This window comes from Myiozetetes cayanensis, unplaced genomic scaffold (assembly GCF_022539395.1).
Source record: "Myiozetetes cayanensis isolate MyiCay16 unplaced genomic scaffold, myiCay2020 scf7, whole genome shotgun sequence".
NCBI classification, from domain to species: Eukaryota; Metazoa; Chordata; class Aves; order Passeriformes; family Tyrannidae; genus Myiozetetes; species Myiozetetes cayanensis.
The window spans coordinates 13,710,113-13,736,624 of NW_026087964.1; the positions used below are offsets into that span (position 1 = coordinate 13,710,113).

General features: G+C 36.3%; 1 protein-coding gene across 1 annotated transcript in view; it reads left to right on the forward strand.

Annotated features, from left to right (window-relative positions):
• SLIT2 (slit guidance ligand 2) overlaps positions 1 to 26,512 on the forward strand; it is a 265,416-nt gene that overhangs the window by 186,326 nt on the left and 52,578 nt on the right. The window contains 12 exon segments of the mRNA XM_050338763.1: positions 1,492 to 1,563; positions 2,179 to 2,250; positions 2,758 to 2,829; positions 4,701 to 4,844; positions 4,973 to 5,136; positions 5,900 to 5,923; positions 9,368 to 9,518; positions 15,287 to 15,361; positions 20,747 to 20,890; positions 22,474 to 22,617; positions 23,817 to 23,983; positions 24,723 to 24,855. Of these exon segments, the coding sequence (XP_050194720.1) occupies positions 1,492 to 1,563; positions 2,179 to 2,250; positions 2,758 to 2,829; positions 4,701 to 4,844; positions 4,973 to 5,136; positions 5,900 to 5,923; positions 9,368 to 9,518; positions 15,287 to 15,361; positions 20,747 to 20,890; positions 22,474 to 22,617; positions 23,817 to 23,983; positions 24,723 to 24,855 (1,362 nt within the window).

Below are 26,512 nucleotides of genomic sequence, written 5' to 3' on the forward strand. Positions count from 1 at the left end.
GGGTTTTTTTCTTGGCTTCTTTGTAATCTATTTCACAGCAAATTCTGCTAAAGTAAAGCATGATTAGACTAAAGAGATTTTTGGCGTTAAATATATAAGTATCTCTATCTGAACAAGAAGACTTCATGAAAGCAGTGAAAAAATCTTCAGTTCAGCTATATCATGATCTCTAGAGAAACTTTACAAAAAGAAACATTTGTTGTTAGGATATTTTCTTGGAAAACTTACTCAAAGTATATGAACTTATTAGTTACACTGCAGCCACAGACTAGTATGTTTCTATCAGTGCAAAAGTGAAATAGAAGACAGTTAATAGGACAAGGATAAAAAAGAAAGAAATAGGCCCATTTTCTTCCATCTAGATTTAAAAAGGCTCTTTCACCTTAGATTTTGAGTCAATGTCCTTATCATTTAAAATAGTGCAGTAAATTTAGAGATTTTTGATTCATTTTATTAAATAGATTTTTGTCATTGAATGTACATAGATCATAGTACAAGTGCATGAAAGGGGGAAGTAGAAAGCTTATTAGATAAGAATGATATGTAATTTGATATCCTGCCTTTTACTGTTGTACTTTTTGGTATAATAGTTTTTTACCTTATGGCTACGTAACAGAAATTTTTACACTGACAAAACTATAGTGTGTAAAGAAGATGCTTCTATTTTAAATGTGCTTATTCCTGAGTCTCTTTTGACTTATTGCGTGTGGTCCAAATGTCTGTATCAGCATAGATTTCCCATACACAAAGCTCTGCATGTTCAAAACCTTCTTGGAAAACTGTTTCCATCAGCAAATTCACAGTTGCAGTATGGGAAGTTTCAATCATAGTCACTATACATTCAAAGCAAGCGTGGCCATTAACATTAACACCCATTTTAGATTAAAATACTTGTTTAAAGAAGTTAGAAATGTGGCTGTGCAATCGTTATAGTACATCTTAAAGAAAATGTTTTATCTACTGTATCTAAAGAAATTATGTGTACATATTTAAAAATGTGGCATTTGCCTTACTGCAGGTAGAACTGTATGCTATTTGTTCTGTGGGAACATTCATCTCCCCTTTGCTGTGGTTTACACATTTCAATTCTCTCAATGAAGTCTTTAGACATTTATAAATAAACTGACTATGCAAATTGCTATGTGTGAATGATACATTGAGAATCACTTACACTAAGTCAAGTTTGAAATTTTTAATTACAATTCTATCTTAAATTGTAGAAAAATCTTGTGTGCTCTAAAAATAAGTTTTCTTCAGATACAAAATCAAGATTGGGTGCTAATATACCTTACTCTCTGTAGATTAAAAGGTTTGGCTGATTTTTTTTGTAATGAAAGAAATATTATACTGTTATGATACTGAAATATTATACTGAAAAAGAAAGCAAAAGTAGCTTTCTTTGTTGTAGTCTATCCCTTCTAGTTTCTTGTGACTTCAGATTCCTGTTTGGCTTGGGCTTTGTATTTTTACATTACTGCTATTCTTTTGCAGACGGTTAGAACAAAATTCAATCAAGGTCATACCTCCTGGAGCTTTCTCCCCTTATAAAAAGCTTCGAAGAATGTATGTACCAAATAATTTAACTTTTTTATTTTCACATATATGTATACACACATATATATATCTCTATATTAAAAGATAAAAAACAAGTCAAGTTGGGACAGGGAAAATGCAGTCAATGTGTGAGCACTTAACAAAGTTTGACTGCTAGAAGGTTAACTGATATGGTAGCCTGATTATTAAGAATATATTTGTCATATTAATAAAAATTGGGTTTTTACCAAATATTGAAATTGTTTAATATGGTTCTGCATAGAAGCAGTATACTGCTGCAGTGAAAATTCTATTAAAAAATAAACAATGAAGATAATTACAGATTATTTTAAGGTTGTATAGTCCCGTAGCCATAGCAAGCAGAGAATTCTTTATAAAATGTACTTAAACAACTAGGAAAAGCATTTTTGTTTCAAGCATTTGAAAGGTCTGTTTTCAACCATTCATTTTGTTTCAGTGCACTGGCAATTTTAATGGGTTTATGTTAAAATTCTTTGGCAGTGTCTCAAGTAAATATTTTAATTTCTCTCTCCCATCCATGTTTAATTCTAATTACATATTATCTTAATGTTTGTTTTTTTGAAAAAAGCTTGAATTAATTGAATCAATTTTCATTTATTTCAGTGACCTGAGTAATAACCAGATCTCTGAAGCAGCTCCAGATGCTTTCCAGGGCTTACGTTCACTCAATTCACTGTAGGTATCTCTTGTTCTTATAGTGAAATTGTTTTGGCTTTTTGGCTCCCTGCAAAGCTTTTCCATTAATTCAATCAATTCTGAAACCTGTAAAAATCATTTCAGAATGTTAGTGATTGCTGAATATTGTCACAGCTTGACACTAGTAATGTATAGGGATTTTTATAAATATGTCATTTATAGTATGGCATAGAGCTGAACACAATCAAACGTGTCTTTAATTCCTCTGTTAGTTGTTCTTGCAAACAGCAAATCCACTTACCAAGGTCCCTCGGTAAGGCTGTAAGCAGTAAGGTGCTGATTCTGCAGAGAGCCCTTTGGGCTCTACACCTTTTGGGAAAATGTGTGATCCAGTTGCCTCACAGGATCACAAGGATATTGCAAGTATTAAGCGGTTGACATTAAAATCCTTTCAGGAAAATGAGAATTACTTTATTCTTGAAGTCAAAATCCCATAGCATATGCCTTTCATAATGGTGGTTTTGTTTGCTTTGTTTCCTGGTACAGAGTCCTCTATGGCAATAAAATTACAGAACTTCCAAAGGGCCTGTTTGAAGGACTCTTTTCTCTCCAGTTGCTGTGAGTATTTTTTTAAGTATTTATCCTATTTTGAGATCATTCAAAAGGGTAAACATGATGAGAGATTTACACCTGAAGAAGAACTGGCAGGAAATCCTATGTGTAAGATCAACGTATAGTAAAATCAAATTCTGTTAAAACCAAAGGAGTCAAGACCATTGTAGGCCAGCTGCCATTCCCCCACAGATGTGATCATATTAGTTAATGTCTCAGCCTAAAATGATTAAAATTAAATTATTCTCTTGTGTGGAATTTCTAAGGATAAAACCCATAAGATACGATACTGTCTTGCCTTCTGAAGAACAAATAGCTTGTATGAAGATGTGTGCGCACCATAGAAGGAGTATTTGTGTGTTTTATAAAGAGAAAATATGTAGTAGAAGTGCAGTGTAATTGTATTTCTGGTTGTACCCATGAAGAACAGCATTGCACCATAATTTCATTGGTGACTTAATGTTTTCTGACACTGCAATTCTTTGACTCTGAACTCTAGCTGCTGTTTCCTTTAGGACTTCGGAAATTTCCATGTGTAATCTTATAAACCATTGCTCTTTAGATTTAATACTGGAATAAAGAATGTCATGGTGATGTGTTTATCAAATATTGTCAAAAATTAGCAGAAGAGGCTGTGTAGTAGTTGTACTGTGTAAAATAAATTTGTGAAATAGACTGTAAAACAACAGCGGTGTTTTTGGAAGAACTTGTCCCAGACAAACTGTCTTGTTGAGTTAAAGAGCATGCTTAAAGAATTTAAAACTTCTTCCCACTTGTTTAGAATTATTTAATGCCAAGACTTCACAGTGCAGTGGTTGGCAAAATGTCTCTTATTAACAACAAATTGAAGATGGCAAAACAGTAAATAGATACTTAAAAAATGCAAGTTCTAGCACCACCTAGAGGTTTGTATTTTGATTTATTTTAGTCACAAAGTAGTATAGTAGTGGGCAGGGAGGGTATGATTTCTTTTTTCCTTTAAAGATGTTTTAGTTATAAAATATATTTCTGATTTGGTTTAAAACAAACAAACAAACAAACAAACCAAAAAACAAAACAAAAAACCAAAAAAAAAAGAGGGGGAAGAGACCTTTCCAAACTGCTGGTTTGATATACATTGCATCGACAGTACATTTCAGCCTAAGTATATTTCTAGATTGTGACAAAACTTCTTTTCAAAGCACTGGGGTTCAAATCCACCATTTCTGGCTCAAAATGGAAAAAAGTAAAAAATTTTTGGTTATAAAAACACATGGGGTTGAATGACTTTTTTTTTACTTCAAAAGGAGTTGGTTTAGATTGGCTTGCTTGTTTTGTCACTAAAAGTCTGGGAGGTACAAGGAAGAAAAGGTTCCCTTTGAAGATAGAGAGGAAAAGGGATCCAAGACAGATTTGGATATATTCCATACCACCAGTTTTTACTACAACTCTGTTAATGCGGCAGCATGCTGATTAGTAACATATAATTAAAAGTGCCACTGCACATCTCTTCCAGCTCATGAACACAGTGTTCCTTTTTTGTTTGTTTATTTGTTTGGCAAAAGCAACTAGTTTTCCTTGCATATACTTGATTTTTTAGACTTGTTTCTCTGCACAAATGCCACACACACACACCTTCTACCAGTACATAGAAGAAATGTGCTTTTAACTGAATAAATGTACACATTTCAACTCCAAGGTGGACACATATAGGAATATGTATCACTTAAATAAGACATTTCAATTCACTGAAATGCCTTATGTCGCTGTCAATTATTATTTGTTACTACATCTCCTGTTCTGGTAACAAAGGTGCAGAAAGACTTATCTGTGAAAATTGCTGAAGCTGTAACATGGAGCAAATTCTTTCAATTTTATAATTGTCTTCCATTAAACAGATTATTGAATGCCAACAAGATCAATTGCTTGCGAGTTGATGCATTTCAAGATCTGCACAACTTGAATCTGCTTTCTTTGTACGACAACAAGCTTCAGACCATCGCAAAAGGCACCTTCTCACCCCTACGTGCGATTCAGACCTTGTATGTATGCTCTTGTTTATGGTTGTCTTTAGTATGACTTCATATTCTAACATGCAGTAAAAGCACTGGGTGCTACTAAGACCAAAGGGAAATAATGTGTGAAATTATTGGTTTTTTCTTCATGAAAGGCATTTGGCTCAGAACCCGTTTATCTGTGACTGCCATCTGAAGTGGCTGGCGGATTATCTTCATACAAACCCCATTGAGACCAGCGGTGCCCGTTGCACCAGCCCCCGCCGTCTGGCAAACAAAAGGATCGGCCAGATCAAAAGCAAGAAATTCCGCTGCTCAGGTAATTTTCTTAGTTCGGCTGCTATTTTTCCTTTATTGGCAAAAAAAAAAAAAAAGGTGGTTATATAAGTTCTAATGAAGCCAGCTGGCTCTCTATGGAATTATTAAACATTGCAGAATCTTTTTTAGTTCTTTGACTGAAGGGAGGTAAATCATGGAAGTCATAGACTATCGGATCACGGAACATTACTGTAGTTAACACATTTGGCACTGTTCCTGAGTAGCATTAAATCTAACAAAATAAAGGCAATATATAAAACTTCAGAATGAAATGCTAAAGTTATTTACTACAAGTATCACCAACATAAATCATTTTGTAAAATTTCCACAAGGCTCTGGAATATGTGAAAGATCTAAAAATTCCTAAACTAAATATGGAAACATGACATATTCATTTTATACAGGGAGCTTGCCTCATACTGAAATTTACTGTTTTCTTTTTCTAATCCTATTCCATTTCCTACTTACATTTCTTTAAATCCTAACTTTTGTCATATGGTATCCAGCTGTTCCAGGTGCATTTCACATTCTACAATTTATTCAGTCTCAAGTGCAAATACCAGATGAAAACTGTTTGTTATCCATGTTCCGGATACATTTATGACTATTCACACTTTGTTGTTTATCAGTTCTCATTGTGAATACACCTTTTTTCACTTAATTATCTGTAGTTAACTGCAGTCCATACTTAATCTAATAAAACTCATTCTTTGCTTGCTGACATTCAGGTGCATCTTCTATTTTTTTTTTTTCTCTTTATTTAGCTAAAGAACAGTATTTCATTCCAGGTAGGTTTGGCTCTGCAGTAAGATTGACTAACTGCAGATATTCTCTCCCTTTCCCCCTAAAAGCGAAGTTTGTTATAGCTTTTAGGAAACTGATGCATGTGTATTAACATTAGTTGATACCTGTAGCTACACATAGTTTTCCTTTGTAGAATACTAGTAGTTCTGTTTTCTGAATATAAGAGCTTAGCATGCAGCTCCATTTACCTTTTTTTATTCTCACAAATTTGCACACAACCTACCAAAATTATACCTATACTTGAATTATTTAGAAGATTGCACCTGCTAGTTCATATATTAATTGATACCTTTACTTGCCTTGTACCTTGCCTTTCTGCCGCTACTGTTTTTAAAATGTAGCTCCCGAGCTCCTTTTAAACACAGGAAACCATGCTGCCATCAAAGAGCTAGCACAACTTTAAAAAACCAAACATTTTACAAATTAACATTTTCTTGCCTTGCTTCCATGCTCTACACTGGCTGCAGCTACTGCTTGCTCACCCTCTTGTGTTTAGGAACTCACAGTGGAATGCTTGGAAAAGAAAGCTGATATTCTTAATTAGATGCATTCTGTGGTCACATGCATACAGTGAATCAGAAATGCTTTCCCTTAAAGAAAATACGACTTTAGAGTTGTGATGAAACAGTAATTTACACACTGCTTTAAGCTACAGTAAGTCTGTGATATTTTTACAAAAGGTTTACTGATGTTGGCCCTAGCTCTTTGAAATATGTATCTTTCTTTTTTTTACCTTGTTTGTCAGTGTGTGCACTGATTTCTTAATAGAAAAAAAATCACTTATGTTATATCCATAAAAGATTATAAATGATTGACAAAATAAACAAGGGAATAACTAATCTATTGATGAATTACAGGATGTGATTTGCAATCAGGGTTTTCTACCGTAGTTTAAGATCTAGAAAGATATCTACAATAATTGATTATGATGCCAGTGCACTTGTTCTTTCAAGTACTACCAGGTATATGGTTATTCTGCTGTCATCTTAGTCATTGTCTCTTTAGCTGGTATGTTTAACAAATGTTGTGTGATGTATCACTTAAATTTTCAGCAATCATGTGAAGTTCTTCATGCCCTTATACTAATATGTTGATTTGAATATGAAGAAAAGACAAAATGAAATACAAAATAAGGCAGCAATTTGTCAGCACTGGCAGCCATGAAAATGTGTTTTAAAGCAACATAAAACAGAGGGGGATTCAATTTCTCAAAACCTGTAGTACCACTCAATTCTTTAATGAGTAGAACAGCTGTATTCCTGCCACAGAGTGGGTTCTACTCACCTTGCCAGCACAACTTTTGTCTGCGTTAGAAGTGTTTTCTTGCCAGAAAATGTCTTCACATGCTGTTTATATTATGGCCTCACATGCTATTTAGGTTTGTTTACGTACCCATTAAGATATGCTCTTCCTGGAGGGGGAAAAAAAAAAAAAGGAAGAAAAATAATTAAATTAATCAAAAAGTGCTTCTTGAAATACAGCTTTTTTACTTTCTCTTTCAGTCAGATATCAGGAAGATGCTACCTAAAAGTATTTTAGTTGTTGAAGGCCTTATCCCTGAATATTTTAGTTGTTTACTTCAAACTGCTAACTGGTGCACTCTGGGCGTAGGAGGAAAAAAATTGTATTTTGTAGCCTTGTTTACTGGGTATTTCAAAGTGCTAGAAACACTATACTTAAATAAATAGGAGCAAATAATCTTAGCATTTCTTCAAAAATGTATTTTCTTTTTAATGTTTCATTAAGAGATCTTGCTCTGGAGACACTGAAATCTTAGTTATAGTCATTTGGAAGAATAAAGATTACAGAAGTACTATATCATTTGTTTGGAAAAATATCTGCTAGTTCATAGAAATACTCTATATTAGTTTTATCATGTGTATTGCTAAGAGAGTTACAAGTGCTAGAAAACGTAACATGTAATGGCTGTTGGTGGGGGTTTTTTCCTCCCCTGAGTAATCTGTTTCTCCTGTGTTTGGTTTAGTAAGGATTTAAGTGGCATAGCATGTATATATGTTAAAGGAGCAGCTTTCAAAGAATACATTCAAAACACTGAAGAATAATTCATGGGAGGCATCATCATCCTATATAAAATCTGTAATAAACCCCAGTCTTATCTCCATTTTCAAATGCCACTAAAATCAATTATTTTTTCTCTCTGCTGAAGACCATACCCCTTAGTATGTTCTTCTAATCAAACTAAAGATGAATAGAGAACATGAGATCTTAGTTCATGTTTTTTGTCTTAATTGGGATTACTCTGTCTTTCTTTCCTTCTTGGCTATCTTTACTTTTGCAGGAGTTCACCATTTTGGCTGTAAGTAAAGTTCAGTGTCTGAGCTAAATCACAGTGTACCTCCCAGCCCTGATGCACCTTCTACTAGTCTCAGTCTTTTCACCTTTGTCCAAGAAGAACCCACAGGTCCTTTCAGCTTCTCTTTGTTTTCTTTGTCACCCACCCTCAATTCCTTACTGGATGTTTTTTCCTGATATGTTTAGGATGTTTTCTTTGAGTGACTCTGGGAAATGGTGGAGGAAACTTTCAATGTGGTTCACTTTTTTTTTTTTTCTTTTTTTTTTTTGGTATTTTTTATTTAATCTGTGACAGTGATACTGTTACTGTGGCACTGGACATTCAGTAATAAGAATGCCATGTCATGTAAGCAAGTATTAAACTTCAAATGCTTCTGTAACTTATACCTACTCCTTCCTCTTTTCCCTTGCTCTTATCCTTGGCCTAATGGATGCAGTTTTGATAATGTAGCGAGATTTTCTGTTGTGCTTGATCTAACCATGTGGTTGTGAGGTATGAGTAAAACATGGTTCTGTCAAGCACCATGGAACGTCACGCAGCTTTCTACAGCATGGCAAGCTGCTGAGGCTTAAGTCAGGATCACACATTTTTTAAATTAAAGCTGAAAACAGGGCTTTCAATCTTTTGTGTTGAGTTGATGTGGAGTATCAGGACTATTAAAAAAAACCCAAACAACAGAGGTTAATGAAGTCCAGTCAACAATACAAATTTGTAACCAGAGAAAGTGAAAAGGTGGCATTCAGGATCTATTTATTCTTGATACAGAGAAATAAAATAAATTCTAAAAGAATCAGTGGCATTTGTGTGATTAGCTATAAACAAGGCTAGATTGGCTGACAACATAATCAGCAGAAAGTACAGCTGTGAAAAGCTCAAGTTATTGTTACCCCATTATGTGAAGTTGGTCTCAGTTTCTTTTTCCAGCATATCTTAAGTCCCTATATTTAACCCTCTCTTGAAGCCCTTGTGTCTGTTCAGTATCACAAAGTTTATCATGCATTTCCCAAGTTGCCCCCGTTATCTGCATTGCAGAAATCTTTTCAACCTTCTCAGAAGAAGTAAATCTTAAACTTTATTGACTTAATATCTGTGTTTTGACTTGAATCTTCTACAGGCACTGAGGATTACAGATCCAAATTAAGTGGAGACTGCTTTGCAGATTTGGCTTGCCCTGAAAAATGTCGCTGTGAAGGGACCACAGTGGACTGCTCCAATCAGAAACTCAACAAAATTCCTGATCACATCCCTCAGTACACAGCAGAGTTGTAAGTTGAACCCATAATAAAGCATGGTTTATTATGGAAAAACTAACTAAAATTTTCAAATATAAACCCACAGTTTTACTTTTTTGAACAGCAAAATAATCTATTTGTTGCCGTTCTAAGGACTAAATATTCATAAAAATTATTTATGCATCATTTCAGTACCATGTAGCCTTAAAAACCCATGATAAATAAATAAGGTAACGATTCTATATTTCTATTCTTCAAGAATCTGAGCAACCCACTTCAATTTTTTTGAAAAGAAGTAGGATTTATTTTCCTTTTAACTTTAACTACCAGAGAAAGTATAGGTCATCCAGTAACCAAAGGGGGGGTCAGTCTTAGGTGTTTCAGAAGACAGAGATGATTCTTCTTATGCAAAGTACACATTACATGTGTCAGGCAGGAGGCCAGAGAAAGACAAAGCAGACAAACAGAACAGTGTTGGTTTAAGAAGATGAGATAATAGTATAATGAAGAGAATGGGCAGAAATCACAGATTGCTTAATAAGTGCCATATGGGAATGATTTGTAGGCATTACAACTGAAGGGATCTTCAAGGAGGGAGTGAAAGATAAAATTAAGACAGCTTTACAAGGTTTTCCCACGTGGAAAGCATAGTATGAAAGGGAATGCAGAGATGCTTGAAGGATCAGCAGAAAAGTAGATGAAAAGTGGCTGTCATTGCAGAGCAAAGGCGAAAGGAAATAGCTGTTTTTCCTAGGAGATTCAGTTTAAAGAACAAGACAGAATGTTGAGGGACAAGAGAGGGAGTTTGATTTGATGTAGTAAAGCAGAGACAGAGATGTGGAGACAGGAGTACTGTGATCAAGTTGTAACCCACAGGGGTGAGATGAACAAGAGGATGACACACCTCTTAAAAGGCAATCAGTATACAACTGGCATCAAAGCAACAGTACAGCAGTGAAAGTAGGAAATAATGAGACTATTGTTAAGGAGTTTGAATATCTTGACAGGAAAAGGAATTTAAAACAAATATTTTTAAAACAGAGATAGAGGGTTTTGTCTGTCTCTGGAGAAGGAATTGAACTTCAGGGTTGCTTTCTGCGCTGGTTTTGGCTGGGGTGGAGTTAATTTTCTTCCCAGAGGATAGTATGGGTTTGTGTTTTGGATTTGTGCTGAACACAGGGTTAATAATATAGAGGTGTTTTCTATTATGGCTGAGCAGGGCTTACACAGAGCCAAGGCCTTTATTGCTTTTTGTACTTCCACATTGGCAAAGAAGTTGGGGGATGCATGTGAGGCTGGGAGGAGACACAGTCAGGACAGGTGACCCAAACTGATCAGAGAGATATTCCAGACCATATGACATCATGCTCAGTATATAAAGGGGGGCAGGGAAGAAGGAGAAGGGGTGATGTTTGCAGTGATGGTGTCTGTCTTCCCAAGTCACTGTTGAGCATGATGGGGCCCTGCTCTCCTGGAGATGGCTGATCATGCGCCTGCCAGTGGGAAGAAGTGAAATAATTTCTTTTTTATTTATTTGTTTGTATGTAAGGCTTTTTCTTTCCCTATAAAACTGACATTTCTCTCAACCCACAAGTTTTCTCATTTTTACCCTTCTGGTTGTCTCCCCAGTCCTTCTGGTGGGGGAGTGAGTGGCTGTGTGGTGCTTGGTGTCTGGCTAGGGATAAACCATGACATGTTCTTATTAAAAATCTGAGAATGGCAATCCGAAGAGAAAATTAATACAGTCTTGGGTGAAGGGAGATTGACTTCAGTGGAGAAATACATTTTATGTTATCCTATATTTTAAGATAAAATTACTTTAATTTAAGAGTAAAAGCTGATGGATTGTGTAACAGGATAACATATATGATGAGATCATAAAGTAGTGGTTGTATAAATGATAGTTACTGAATGAAGAGATGAGAAATGGAGTTGTTGAAGCAGCAATGCACTGTCTGGATTTTTAGGAGCAATTATGTTTAATTCTCTCTGTTCTGAAGAAATAATAATCTTAATTTTGCATTTTAATTGTTGTTTTTCGTATTCATTTGTTTACGTGTGGAAGATGAACTGCCAAGTGTTTTCTTTCTATAATTCTGATTCCTACCTATTAAATTCAGGAGGAACAATTAAATAATCAAGCCTCATCTGTTGTGTATCCTAAATACTCAAATTTCAGTTAAAAAATTTTTTTTTTTTACTAAAGCGTAATTCATGTTTGGTTGCAGCACTTTTTCAGAAAATACCTATTTTTGTTTGAAGGTGTTAGTGGATTTAAAAATCCACCATTTCCCTGAGACTTTACAGAAGTTAATTATCTTCTTTCACTTCTGGTAAAATCTTTTAAAATGGGAACTTTTACTTCGAGATAGAATCTGCTTCTCTTCAGTTTTCATCATTGCTTCCTTTATATTTTTTGCCATTAAAGAGACCTTTTCTTTATGCAGCACTTCATCCCAGTAAGATGGTGTTAAACGTAACAAAGTCATTTTTCAGCCTTCTACTTGATAGGCTGCACAGATTGTTCTTCAAGTCATTTGATGTAATAAAAATTTCAATAGCGCTACAAATATTCTAGAGAGGGTAGAGAAATTATTTCTGCATTTTTTTACTTCTGCTAAAAATCCATTTGCTCTAGCTGAATATACTCTTTTGGTATTTACCTCACCAATGCAAAAGTTACAGCTCTTTTTTCTGTTTCCTCCTGTTATTCTTGGTCTTTGATGCACTGCCTTTGATGTTCTTCTTGCAACTTTCCAGTCTAGTTCTAGGACCACTCTGTGATGTCCAGTTCACAGTATTTACTGGCATGTCTATGAGAACAGCAGCTAGTTAGTCTTTTCTTTTAGCCATCACATTTGAGATAAAGATACTTGTTATCATCAGTACATTGATGCTTCTATAACAGTGATGAGGAAAGCCAGATTAATTTCTACTGAGTGATGTTTGGAGCTGAGTCCCAGCTTGAAAATAAGGATCAAAAGTGAGGGAAAAGGTATGCATTGTGTATATTGCAACAGTAGTGATATCACCAAAAAAAAACCCCAGTACTTCTTCAATTTAGTTGCTTTTTTAAAAAATCTGAAAATAATAATATAGTCCAAGACAGATAGTTAATTGTAAAAGTGAAAAAAATAAATAAACCAGTTGCTGTTCCAACTTCCTAATTCATCTCTTGCTCACAGTCTTCCAGAAAACCACTGAAAGGTCTCTCAATCTGCTAATGAAGTATTTGATATAAAGTACAAGTCTGTAATTGCACCCCAGAAATAAAATCTTTTTCAGGCAGCATTCTAATATATAGGAAAGTTCAGGAAGTGTTGATAAACCACTCAAACCAGAGTCCCCAGGAAGAAAGCTAAATAAAAATAATTTGTCTCACATGTTGAATTTTTATGATTTTACAATAGCTGATAACCAAACATGACATTTTTGAAAAGCATGAATATCACTACAGTATATAGCCTTCCAGGAGGAGCACCTGTTGTACAAAAACATGCAAGTATCTTAACCATTGTGTTACTAAAACAGGAAAAAGCATCAAATAAACCAACCTAGCAGAATATGTAGATATCATTTTAAAATACTTCTTTGTTTATTTTTTTGTTTTGAGAATGGTGTTTCAGTACTTTTCTTTGATTAAACCAAATAAAAGTAATTTTAAGATTACTTCCATGATCCAGTAATTGAAAGGTAACAGCTACAGTTACTGTCTTTACTGGTGAAGAGCATTAGGCTCAAAAAATAATGATATTGAGATCCAGAAGGGAAATCTAATCCCATCTGTTAATTTTCCAGTTATTTTTAATAATTTTGATTCCATTATGTGTGGACTAATTTAAATAAAATAAATAAAATTTAAATAAAATAAACATTAAAAATCTACATATGACATTATGTAGGACTATTTAGCCCTGGAAATAAAAGATTGAGGAATGACCAATAAGGAGTTCAAGATAAAAGGCTATAGTGATGTTGTCATAAATATTAAAGGTGAAGGAGTGCTTTTGGGAACTACAAATTTCATTTTGAGATGTACTTAATAGCAATTTAGTATGTAAATTATACAAGATAATTATTTTACTGTACATAGCAATACTAAAATGTCAGCTGAAATACTGTGTCAAGGGCTTCACGTTTCAAGATGGATCACTTAGAAAAAAATTCAAGGAGAATCACCTAGAAAAGACGACTTCTGAGAGAAAAACTAAAATATTGAATGTATTTGTGTGAAAGAAACTTGAGAGAGAGACAAAGTAAATTGCTTTTAATATGTAAAGGTTTGTTGCAAAGAGGAAAGGATCAAATTACCTCTTTCAGTGGAGTCAGAGATGTTTGTGGTAGAGCAAATAAGTACTATTAGAATCAGTAAATGTTTTCATTAACAAGTCATTCTGCTAGATGATATAACACTTGAAAAGTATGTGAAAATGTCAGCATTTATAAAATTCTGTTTCTGTTGTTGATGGATGGGGGGGGAAAGGCTCTTAACAGTGAAAAAGTAACTTTGTTAATTGCCACTATGCAAGAATTATTTTGTATGGTCCCACTAAAAATCACATTAAGTCATTAAGCTGATTTTCATAGGTGGTAACATCTTTTGAAATTTGTGTTCCTTGTAGTTCACTGTGCTACTCAGATGTTTTGTGTATGTCCAAAAAACTCTGTCTTCTCTCGGTTTGGTTCCATGTTGAAACTATTGTACAGATTTACAACCTTAATTTCCCTTTTGGCTATCACTGAGAATGAACAGAAGGGAAGGATGATCAAACAGCTTTCTTTTATTTTCTAGGTGTTTTTTAATCTTGTCTTGCAATAAGGCATTTCTGAAAAGCATTCTGGGTTTAGAATTATGCTGAATTTCATTTCACAGTGATCTTGTCAGTTGCATCTCTTCCTTCCTATTTAAGATCTTAAAATTAAAGCTGGACAGACTCTCTTCCTTAATAAGATGGCTCCATTAAAATATATAAAGAACCTAAGACTTATAATTTCCGTTTTCTTTTCAAGAGAGGAAATAGGGAGTACTGGCTCAATGCAGATATTTTTTGAAATTTATATAGTTCCCTAACCTAGCAGCTGCTAAAGTATACCATGTTGGAACAGTCTTGATACCTGTGTAGGAAAGATAAATATTCAGCTAGTATTTGTTGCTCATTGTATACCTTCCTATAGTGTTAAAAATCAGCATTTAATGCTTCCTTCAGCAATGTGTGTGCCAGCTGCAGTGGCATGTAGATAAACTGTGGTGAGAGAAGTGCTTTTTAAATTCTTGGGAAGACCTGTGCAGTGTGTTTCATTCCCTATTCAGAGGAAGCATTGAGCAATTATTTCATTCTTGTAAACAGTGTTCTGTGAGTACCTCCAGATGTCTGGCAGACCCCACCTGATATCCTTTAAAGAACAGAAAACTAATCTTCAGTGGTTTACATGTACTTCTAAAAGATTTTTATTTATAAGTTGCCATGGAACCCTTCCTTAGTTACATTTTTGTTTGGAAAATTAAAAACATCATCTTACATTTCTCTGCAGTTTTAGTAGTATAATATTTTGTGAGCAGGCTGTTAAAAGGTCTTATGTATGCCTACATTTAACTAATGAGAAAGTTCATTCACAGGAATGAGAATATTCATTTACAGGAATTATCAGAATTAGAAATGTCAGTATATAAGAAATTGTTCTTCATCTACCGGTTAAACACCAGCTATTCAGTGAAAGCAGTTTGAAAAGTTCACTTAATGTAGAACATTCTGTACCCATGCCTGAATACTTTTTTCTGAAATTGATGTAATTTCTTTTAGGCGACTAAATAACAATGAATTTTCAGTCCTGGAAGCTACTGGAATCTTTAAGAAACTTCCTCAGCTCCGTAAAATGTAAGTGCAACTTTAGTGATCTTGTCTATTCAGATAACGTGTTAGCTCCTTACTGTGTCTCTCCACCTTTCTTAGTTCTTATCTACAAAAGAATCAGTATATTCTAATTGAAAATCAAGAATGGGCTTAAATTAATCACGGAGGTAGGTCAGAGGTGGCAGCTCTTCTCTGTGGGACTAGGCACTGCCAGCAGCAACTTCTCATGGTGTATGGCTCCGGCACCTTCACAGCAGCCTCCAGCCAGCTGGTCTGTTATGCAGCCACAGCAGGGAGCTTGCAGTATAAGCTGCTTAAAAAAGATTCCAGTAATCTTTTGTAACTTCCTGTATTACACCCTAACCAGACAGTTTTGCCTCTTTCAGCACATTAAAGACATGCCTTTGATTCTGTGCTTCATTGAACTGTCATTAGGTGAGAAGGATATCAAAATTAAAATTACTAAGAAAAAATGGTTTGATAGCTCATCATCGTGAGTCCATGTTAATGTTAATGTTCTAAGAGGAGTTTATAATCTTACCAGTTGCAGTTGTTACTAAAAATAAATTTATGAAAAGCTTTCTTTAGCTTATGTAAAAGACATATTTGAGAGTAGATGATTTAGATAGACTTAGTGACTCTGTGCTCAATCTTTTCAGGATTAAATCCAAACATAAATAGTAAGTGAAGAAAAATGTAAGTAAAAATAGATCAGTTTAATGATCACTGCTTTGTAGTAACCAAGTGACTGCCATTTGTAAAAGATCAGTCTAAATTACAAGTGACCAAAATCTCAAGGAGAGCAGTAGTATTACTTAAACTATTGCTAACCTTATACAGATCCTTGCTGGCAGCTGTCATGATCACAGTTATTTAAATACTTATTACTGATTTTTTAGATAAAAAGTTAAAAAAAAAAAAAAAAACAAAAAAAACCGTGAAACCAAAAAATGAATATGCTTTTGACCTCTCCACTTGAGTACACCTTGCCACTTTGGATTGGGCTAAGATACTTAAAAAAAAAAGAATGTAGGAATGTCTAGCACAACCGTGTTCTGGTGCTATACAGTAGATACCCAACTTTCTTCATTCTTCAGGAATCTCGGATTACTACGTTTTACAGCTATAGCATACTTTTGAAATATCAATATGAAGGATCAGTGGACAAGGGAAGGGGTACAGGTGACATTTATCTGGACTTCTGTAAAGCCTTTGACGTGGTCCCCCACAGCATCCTTCTCTCTAAATTGGAGGGAGATGGATTCTCTGATGGACTGTTAGATGGATGAGAAATTGTTTGGACTACGGCATCCTGAGGTCAATGGCTTAGAGTCCTCATGGACGTCAGTGACAAGTGGTGTCCCTCAGGGTCCATACTGGGACCAGTGCTTTTTAATGTCTTCATCAATGACATAGACGAGGGGATTGAGTGCACCCTCAGCATGTTTTCAGATGACACCAAGTTGAGTGGTGCAGTTAACACACCTGAAGGATGGGATGCCATCCAGAGGGACATGGACAAGGTCAAGAAGTGAGTCCCTGGGAATCTCATGAGGTTTAACAAGATCAAGTAGAAGGTGCTTCACCTGGGTAAGGGCAACTTCCAGTATCAATACAGGCTGGGGGATGAACAGATCAAAAGGGATACTGGTTGATCAGAAGCTCGACATGAGCCAGCAATGTGCACTTGCAGTCCAGAAAGCCAGTCATATCCTGAGCTGCATCGAAGCAGTGTAGCCAGCAGGTCGTGGGATGTGATTCTGCCCCTCTACCTCACTTTAGTGAAACCCCATGTGGAGTACTGCATCCAACTGTGGGGTCCCCAGCAGAGGCAGGACATGAAGCTGTTGCAGCAAGTCCAGAGAAGGGCCACCAAGATGATCAGGGAGGATGGAGAACCTCTCCTATGAGGAAGGGCTGACAGAATTAGGCTTGTTCAGCCCAGAGAAGAGAAGACTGCAGGGGGACCTAACTGTGGCCTTGCAGTACCTGAAGGGAGCGTACAACAAAGATGGAGAGGGACTTTTTACAAGGGCATGCAGTGACAGGACAAGGGAGAATGTGTTTAAACTGAAAAACAATATGTTTAGATTAGATATCAGAAAGAAATTCTTTACTCTGAGGGTGATGAGGCATTGGAAAAGGTTACTCAGAGAAGTTGTGGATGCCCCATCCCTGGAAGTGTTGAGGGCAAGGTTGGATGGGGCCCTGAGCAACCTGGTCTAGTGGAAGATGTCCCTGCCCACGGCAGATGGGTTGGAACTAGATGACATTTAAGGTCTCTTCCCCAGACTGTTCTATGATTGTATGATCCTATGAAATTAATAAAATATTTGATGTGTCATACATACACATGCATACACACACATTAATGCATATACGAGCTTTTCATATTTAAGAATATTTTTTTAAGTTGAGGAGGTGTTCAAGACAGAAGAAAAGGAAGAGTATTAGTCAGTCTCAGTGTAGCTGTGTGCTGGAACTCCCAAGGACTTTGAAATCTGGTTATTTGAGAAGGAACAAAATTGAAAAAATTGAAAAATGTTAATGAAAAGTTTGCTATTTTAATGATACTGCTCTGTAACTTCCTAATATAGTTATCACTTGTCACAACATTCAGAGATTGATTCAGTGAATACTTAAGCATCACTTGAAAGCAGTGAGGTACTGATGCTACAGAGACACCAATATGAGTAAATTCTGTATTTTTGTGGAGCTCGTATTTCTTCTGGAAGTTCAAAATAAGTACAAAGGACTTTCTGCACAGATTACATTGAAAAATTGGGGCCTAAATGTTTCATTGATTTGACGGTTCATCACTACTAAAACATGTGTATGCACTGCAACATAGATTAGTCATGCAACATTAATCCTTAAAATATCTATGTGAAGTGGGTGAAGTAGTATCCATATTACACCAGGAACAATAAAAATTTTAGGAAACTAAGGGCTTGACATGGATAAACCAGCTCAGATAAGAAATAATGAGTTTCTTACTTCGAGTCTTCTGTAGCACTTGCAGAAGACTGAACAGCTCCACTGTGAAACTAAATGAAAGCAGTGATTGTGGATGTTATCTGCTTAGACTTTGGTAAAGTCTTTGACACCATTTCCCACAGCATTCTCCTGGATAAACTGGCTGCTCATGGCTTGGATGGACATATACTTTGCTGGGTAAAAAAAGGCTGGATGTCCAGGCCCAGGGAGTGGTGGTGAATGGAGTTAAATCCAGTTGGCAGACAGACACAAATGGTGGTCTCCAGGGCTCAGTATTGGGGCCAGTCCTGTTTAATATTTTTATCGATTATCTGGACTAAGGGATTAAATGCACTCTCTGCAAGTTTGGAGAGGATACCAAGCTGGGCAGGAGTGTTGATCTGCTGGAGGGCAGGAAGGTTCTACAGGGGGATCTGGACAGGCTGGATTGATGGGCAGAGGCCAACGGTATGAGGCTCAACAAGTCCAAGTGCCGGGTCCTGTATTTTGGTCACAACATTCCATTGCATTGCTACAGGCTTGGGGATGAGTGGCTGGGAAATGGCCTGTCAGAAAAGGACCTAGGAGCACTAGTCAACAGCCAGGTGAACAGGAGCTGGCACATGCCCAGGTGGTTTAAGAAGGCCAATGCCATCCTGGCCTATATCAGAAATAATGTGACCAGCAAGTCTAATGAAGTGATTGTCCCTCTGTACTTGGCACTGGTGAGTCCACATCTTGAGTACTGTGTTCTGGTTTGGGCCCCTCTCTACAAAAAGGTGCTGGAGTGAGTCCAGAGAAGGGCAACAAACTGTTGGAGAGTGTGGAGTCCAGGCCAATGAGGAGCAGTGTAGGAAACTGGGGTTCTTTAGCCTAAAAAGGGAGCTCAGGGGGAACCTTATTGCTTTCTACAACTACCTGAAAGGAGGTTGTAGTGAGATGGGAGTTGGCCTCTTCACCCAAGACAAATGACAGAATGAGAGGAAATGATGTCACATTGCATCAGGGTAGGTTTATGTTGGAGATAAGAAAAAATTTCTCCATGGAAAGGACTGTCAAACATTGGAAAGTCCACACAGGAAAGTGGACCGTCAAAAATCACCATCCCTGGAAGGATTTAAAAGACTTAGGGATGTGTTTTTGTGGGGGGACTTGGCAGTGGTGGGTTAAATGCTTGGACTTGATGATGTTAAAAGTCCTATCCAACCTAACTGATTTTATGATTGTATCCTTCATCACAGGCAAGGTGAACATTAAATTTCAGCTGGGCTAGAGAGAGTAGTCAGCCACAACTGACTAGATTAAGCCACAACTCCTTGTTTTCCATGTCTTAGATAAAGGCACCCTTTCATTCTGACAAACATGTGAATTTTTGTTTTAACAAATGGTATCTTTCTTGTTTTGGATGATTAAAATGCTGTTCTAGAAATTGCATCCAAAAATGTTTGAATTTTCTTCCCAGCACAATTAATTCCATCGAATAAAGTCTTTAGCTTTACTTCCTTTTTACATTGTCTCAGAGTGTTTTTAAGAGCTTTTGAAAAATCACTGCTGTATTCTAACTGTTTAGGGTGTAGATATGTACTTCTGTAATATATGTAAATAGTTATTCTCATGTTGTTTGTTTCATGTGAGATGAAAAATATTTAAGAAAATGTATGTTGTTAAGTATGTGTGCTTTTGTGTATGTATAGTACAGATACTGCCCATTTGGGATGTAATTTCCATATTTCAACTGAAATAGTAAACACTAAATATTTTGGCAGTATTTTAGGTCATTTTCCCACATTTTGATCCACTTTGCATGCAAATTGCAAATAAATGAACTATCTTGCTTATAAACCATGCTTTCTAACTAATGTCATAAATTATTACCATTTCATGTACTGTTTACATTCACACATTTCATTTGCATATGTTGCTGTTTATACTGATTTCTTACATTTGTCTATTGAGATAAAATAAAGAAACCAGAGAGGTTAGCTGTGCTGTACTCATACAGTATAATTTTGTTATTTATTCATCTAAAAATGCTACAAAGACTGGAGACCTGAAAAAATATTCAGCTCCTGACAAGATTCAAAATTATGGAAAAATGTTTTTGTGTGCCAAGAGCACGGACTGGGTAATTGCCATTATTTAAAAACATTTTCCAAAGATTGCTTTAAAAATCTTTACTTCTTTAATTAGAAGGGCATTGAATTTTGCTTTTATTGGTTTGAATTTGATCGATATATTTGTTGCTTTTAAATAATAACTTGGTTATTGCATCAAGATTGAATTTGGTCATCTTGGGGGTCTTTTTCAACCTTAATGATTTTATGATTCTAATTCAGTGTCTTGAAATTTATGCAGTATGCAGCATTTAACAGTTAATGTAGGGTATTTATAAAAGAAAACATGTTCTTCTCTGTTTCTGTTAATGTGTAATAGAAACCTGAGCAATAACAAGATTACAGATATTGAAGAAGGGGCATTTGATGGAGCCTCTGGTGTGAACGAACTATTACTCACTAGCAACCGCTTGGAAAGTGTTCGACACAAAATGTTCAAAGGACTAGAAAGTCTCAAAACACTGTAAGTGTAATTATTTGGGTGGGTTTATTCTTCCTTTCTCTGGGTGTTTTTGAAAGTAATATTCTATCTATCAAAAAAAATTTATTTTGGGGAATTAACTATGGCTTATTTAAGCATATCTTTGGTTTTGTTTCTATTTTACAAGAAGTTATACCTTGTATTAATTAACTGATTATTAATTATGGGTTTAATGAGTCCTCTAAAATGATGAAGCAGTCAAGAATGGGTAAACATCCAACTTCAGAAATGGAAATGGGAATAATCATCTGCAACAAAGTAACAGAATTTTACATGGAAATTACACGTTTTATATAATGGAGTCTGATTCAAATCAGCTCAACTATTACTGGGAATTTTGCTAGAGGAAAAAATTGTTCGGGTGGATATTGAAATGTGGGGAATTATTCTCTCCTAAGTAATTTTTATGTCATTTCAACAGTGAAGGGAGGATTAAAAGTCCTATAGCTTGAACTCATTTCATTCTTTCCATGAGGCAGTTCAGTTCTTTCCACTCAGAAAAAAAAAAAAAAAAAGATGTTTATACAATCTACAGCTTCTTGGCCTTTTTCAGAGAGCCTGTCCTTCTGATCTGCAGAGCAGAGCCAAAATTAAATGGTCTTTGGGGCTTCAGCTGTACATAGATGTTAGGTGTTTTTAATAAATCAGGTCTACATTTTCTAACCTTGCAGTAAAAGCTGCTAAAATTATTAAAAACAGCTAATCTTCGACAAGAGCATAGGGAAAACTTATTCTTTCTTGATGGACATAGAGGAGAACAACAAACTTCAAAGCTCATAAGTTTTATAGAAATGAGAGATTTTAGAATAGGTGTTTCTTACTTAATATTCTGAAATTTGTATTAAACCTTAGAGTCATGCTTAGGAGGAGTCTAATTAGCCTGATTTCATTTAAATTAAATGCTTCAGACTGCAGTAGAACTAGTTTCTAGAATTTTTCATAAGAAAACTGAGGTCAAAGTGGCCTCAGGAGGAGGTCAGCTGGTACAAGCTTCTGCTTTATATATATAGGCGTTCTGGAGTCATTAGTCTTGGAAAAGTGAAGACGGGGCTCCTGTGTATGTCTGATTTGGGGAATTTCAATCAGTTTCGTTTCTTGTCAGTTAAAAGTCTTAATTATTGATTCTGGTATTGAAAATAAAAATGCTTAGGGGAAACTGGAACGGGTTGCCAAAAGACATTGTGGAGTCTCTGTAGATACTTAAAAGCCATCTGGACACAGTCTTGAGTAACATGCTCTAGGGGACCCTGCTTGAGCAGGGAGGTTGGACCAGATGACCTGCAGTGGTCCTTTCCAACCTTACCCATTCTATGATTCTTTGAAGCACCCCTTGCCTCCATGAAACCTACACACCAACCCACCTTTCTATCTTCCAGTCCTCTCCACCCACACCGCACTCAGTCCCTTCAGAGAGATGACAGGTGGCACAGGGGTCACGGCACTTGTGGTCCCTTCACTGGTGGCAGGCCCTTTGGAATCATTCCTCTTGACCCTTGCTCCAGCAACCACTTCAGCTCCTGCCCCTGCTTGGGCTAAGCTTAGAAATGCTGATCCTTCTTTCTCAGGATGTTGAGGAGCAACCGGGTGAGCTGTGTGGGAAACGACAGCTTCACGGGCCTGAGCTCTGTCCGTCTGCTCTCGCTGTATGACAACCAGATCACCACCGTGGCCCCTGGCTCCTTCGACACACTGCATTCCCTCTCTACCTTGTAAGTCACGTTTGTCTTTTACCGCAGCCAGATTTAAATCTCTGACATTTTGAGGGCCTTTCCCTTAATGATTTGCTATGTAATTTCACAGCACGTGGTTAAGGGGAAAAAAAGTTAAAGGTAAAAAAGAGTTTGTAGAGGGACTTTTGGGAAAGTTTATTCTCTGGACTGTCTTGGGCACTTGAAGAGGATGTTTTCATGGTGCCCTGTGATGCAACATTAGATGGTTTCCAGAAGTGCCTGATAAGGCAGGAGAAACATCCTGCTCACTCCCCTCGCAAAAGCCCACTGCTCCGAAACCTGGTTGAAAGCCACATTTTGGGTAGGTAATGCACAATCACAGCTGGTTTAATCAACATGTTGGCTGTCTTTCTGCCCTGTGCCAACCGATTACTGTTTTAAATTTCATTGGCCTGCTGAGAATCTTAATTCATACATGTTTTATAATGAAGCTTCACTCTCATTTTCTATTTTAAAAAATCCCCTTTTTTCTTTAAATGTGATGTAATATAAGAGAAGTGAAAACAGTGAGCAAAGCTACCACTCAGTTTAATGAAGAAATGCTGGTTGTAGGTAGCATAATTTAGGAAAGTACTTAATCCCCTGTTTACATAAAAAGTGACACATTGCACCCAGTGACTAATTTTGTGTATTAAGGATGACATGTTTATAAATAATGGAATTGTTGATAGGTTTGTTCTGAAGTAAGGAGATGCCAAAAGTACTGAGACTTTTGGAAGTAAATTCATTTTTGTAACTGGCATGTAATCAACTTAGCTGTCACTTCAGATAGGAAACTTATTCTCTGGAGCAAATAAAAGATGGAAGTCCTGAGATGGTAAATTAATAGAATAGCTGTTGTCAGGTTAAGGCTAATAATGTAAAGTAATCAGCCTGCATTTCTATATGAAATTATTGCATTATCAGTGGAGTGGCTTGACATGAAGTCAGGTCTTTGACAGTTTTAAATTATTTCTAAATGAGTTGTATCAAGATTCCTCACATAGAACCTAAATTACAGCTTTCATCTATGGTTTGTACATAGTCTCAAATCTTCGTTCATGAAGCCTAGCCGTGATGATGATGTTCATAGTATCATATGAAGAACAGAGTTTAAGCTCAGCTTTTTGAAAATAAAAATAGAATGCTTAGGATGAAAAGATGGTGTCACCTGAGGTAAACTTTCCTGTGGTTCTCAGAAACCTCTTGGCCAATCCCTTCAACTGCAACTGCCATCTCGCATGGCTTGGGGATTGGCTAAGGAAGAAACGCATTGTGACGGGGAACCCTCGCTGCCAAAAACCCTACTTCCTCAAAGAGATTCCTATCCAGGATGTGGCAATTCAGGATTTTACATGCGATGATGGTAAGAAAATTAATATTAGAACCTTTTATAATTTCAGCTTTCATGTGTGTAGTGTAGTGATTCCCACAGGATTCCCACAGATCCCAAAGCATTGTGCTTTGAACTTCGTCTGTGTTCCGTGCTGTTTCTATATCAGTTTAAATATTTTCCACTCATTTTTTTATGACCAGCAAGCACAGGCTGTTGTATATATGCTTTCAAAAGTTTTTCATACCCATGTTCAGTACTGTAAATAATAGTTTAGAAGCAATATAAAGAAACTGATCAAATATTATAGTTCTGATGAGGATATTTTCAAATACTGATACTTGAATCAAGCATGCTTTCAGGTTACTTGATCAAATAACATGACATTTTGCTTAGCTTGTGACTTCATTAACGCTTAATAAAGAAAAAAAAGGCTGCTATCTTGCATCTCTCAAACATGCTTCCATTTACTGCATTAATAGTTTGGCAGTTTTCAGGGCTGTATCTTTTTTAAAGAGACTGTTTTTGATAGTTTGTTAATTTTATATTTTTTAATTTCAGGTTTTATTTTTTCTTTCATGATTTTTTTTCCATATAATAGATTTCTTACCTAGTAAAACAGCATTGTACTAAGTAAAGCATCACTTGAAATGTAAATTCTTGGAGCAATGGTTTACAGAGATAATGTAAATTTTTCCCTATCTTGAGATATTGTAATATAGAAATAACATTTTATTAGCAAGCTTAGCATCTGTTCATTTTTACTAACCAGGAAATGATGACAACAGCTGCTCTCCACTGTCCCGCTGTCCTGCAGAATGTACTTGTCTGGACACAGTAGTTCGCTGCAGCAACAAGGGCCTAAAAGCTTTGCCTAAGGGCATCCCAAAAGATGTAACTGAACTGTAAGTGGCACCCTTTTTTCCCTTTTATGAAAATTATGAAAATGTCAGATTTATATTGTCACGTTCAAGAATGAGGGGAAAAGGAAACAAAGAACAGAACTCAGCAGATCAGTTTAAATTTGTTAATTTACTTTATGGATATAAAGACTTATGGATATAAAGACTTTCATGTCATCTTGAGAAATTTGAGGTTAAGTTTGAATTAGGACTGAATCACCGTATAACTGAATGTGGATATCATGCTAAAATGGTTTAAATTATGGACAACAGTGAATCTGATTAACCTCTGGTCACTGGTTAAGAAGGACTGAAGTTCAATAACATGAAAAAAAAAAAGAAAACAATGTATTAACGTGTTAATAAACTTTCATTTAGAACATAGGTTTTATACCTCTAAGTTACTTCTTTTATACCTCTAAGTCAATAGTCAGCGACCCTAATCCTCTAAATCAACAGGACATCTTTATAAAGGAGTTCAAGTTACCAGATGTTAGGTGGGAATACCACATAGCTGGCATAAACAGGGCCAGAGGATTCCAAAATCACCTGGACAATAGCTTTATGGTACTAAGGGAGCTGACTAGGAAAGGTGCTCTCCTTGATTTGTTGCTTGTTAATAAGACAGTCTTGTGAGTGAAGTGGCAACTGGTGTCCAACTTGGCCACAATGATCGTGAAGCAGTCGAGTTTAAAGTCTCTGTTGACAGAAGGAAAAGTGCCAGCAGAACTTCAGCTGTGGATATGAGGAGAGCAGACTCAGGCTGCTCAGGGAAGTAGTGGGTAAGATCCCCATGGGAAATGTTTTTGAAGGTACTGGAATTCATCAATGCTGGTCACTTTTTAAGTACCACCTGCTAAGAGCAAAAGAACAACCATTTTGAGAATATCAAAAGTCAAGTAGGTGAGGCAGAAGGCTGCCTGGGCTAAGCAAGGACCTTCTGGAGATAAGGCAAAAATGTAAAGTGTATGTCCAGTGGTTAAAAGGTTGGGTGAACTGGAAGGAATATAGAGGTGCTGCTTACCACTGTGGGAAGAAAATGGGTGCAGCCAAAGCCTGATTGGGGTTGAAGCTGGCCAGTACTGTTGGGGGCAATAAAAAGAGCTTTTTAAAATATGTCAAAAGCAAAAACCAGTCCAGAAATAACACTGGCTCATTATTTGATGTGGATGGTCACCTACAAACAGGGACATAGACAAAGCAGAGATGTTAAATGTTTGGTTTTTTTTTGTTTCGGTCTTCAACACCAGTGATGTGCTCTGAGGGTCCCAGTGCCCTGAGCTAGAAGACCATGATTGTGAGGACAATTAACTCCCTGCCAACCCCAGACTTGAACAAGATTTGCTGTTCCTGCTGGATCTCTATAAATCTATAGGTCTTGATGGGATTCATCCAAGAGTACTCAAAGAGCTGGCTGAAGTCATTGTAAGGCCTCTCTCAATGATTTTTTAATGTTCTTGGAAATCTGCAGAGGTCCCAGTCAACTGGAAGCTGGAAAATGTTGTCTCAGTTTTTAAGAAGGGCAAGAGAGTAACCTGGTAACCAAGAGCCTGGAAACTACAAGCCTGTCAGTTTCACTTCAGTGGGAAGGAAAATTATGGTGAAGAAAGGTTCTTCAGCCAGAGGGTGGTTGACCGCTTGAACAAGCTCCCCAGGGAGC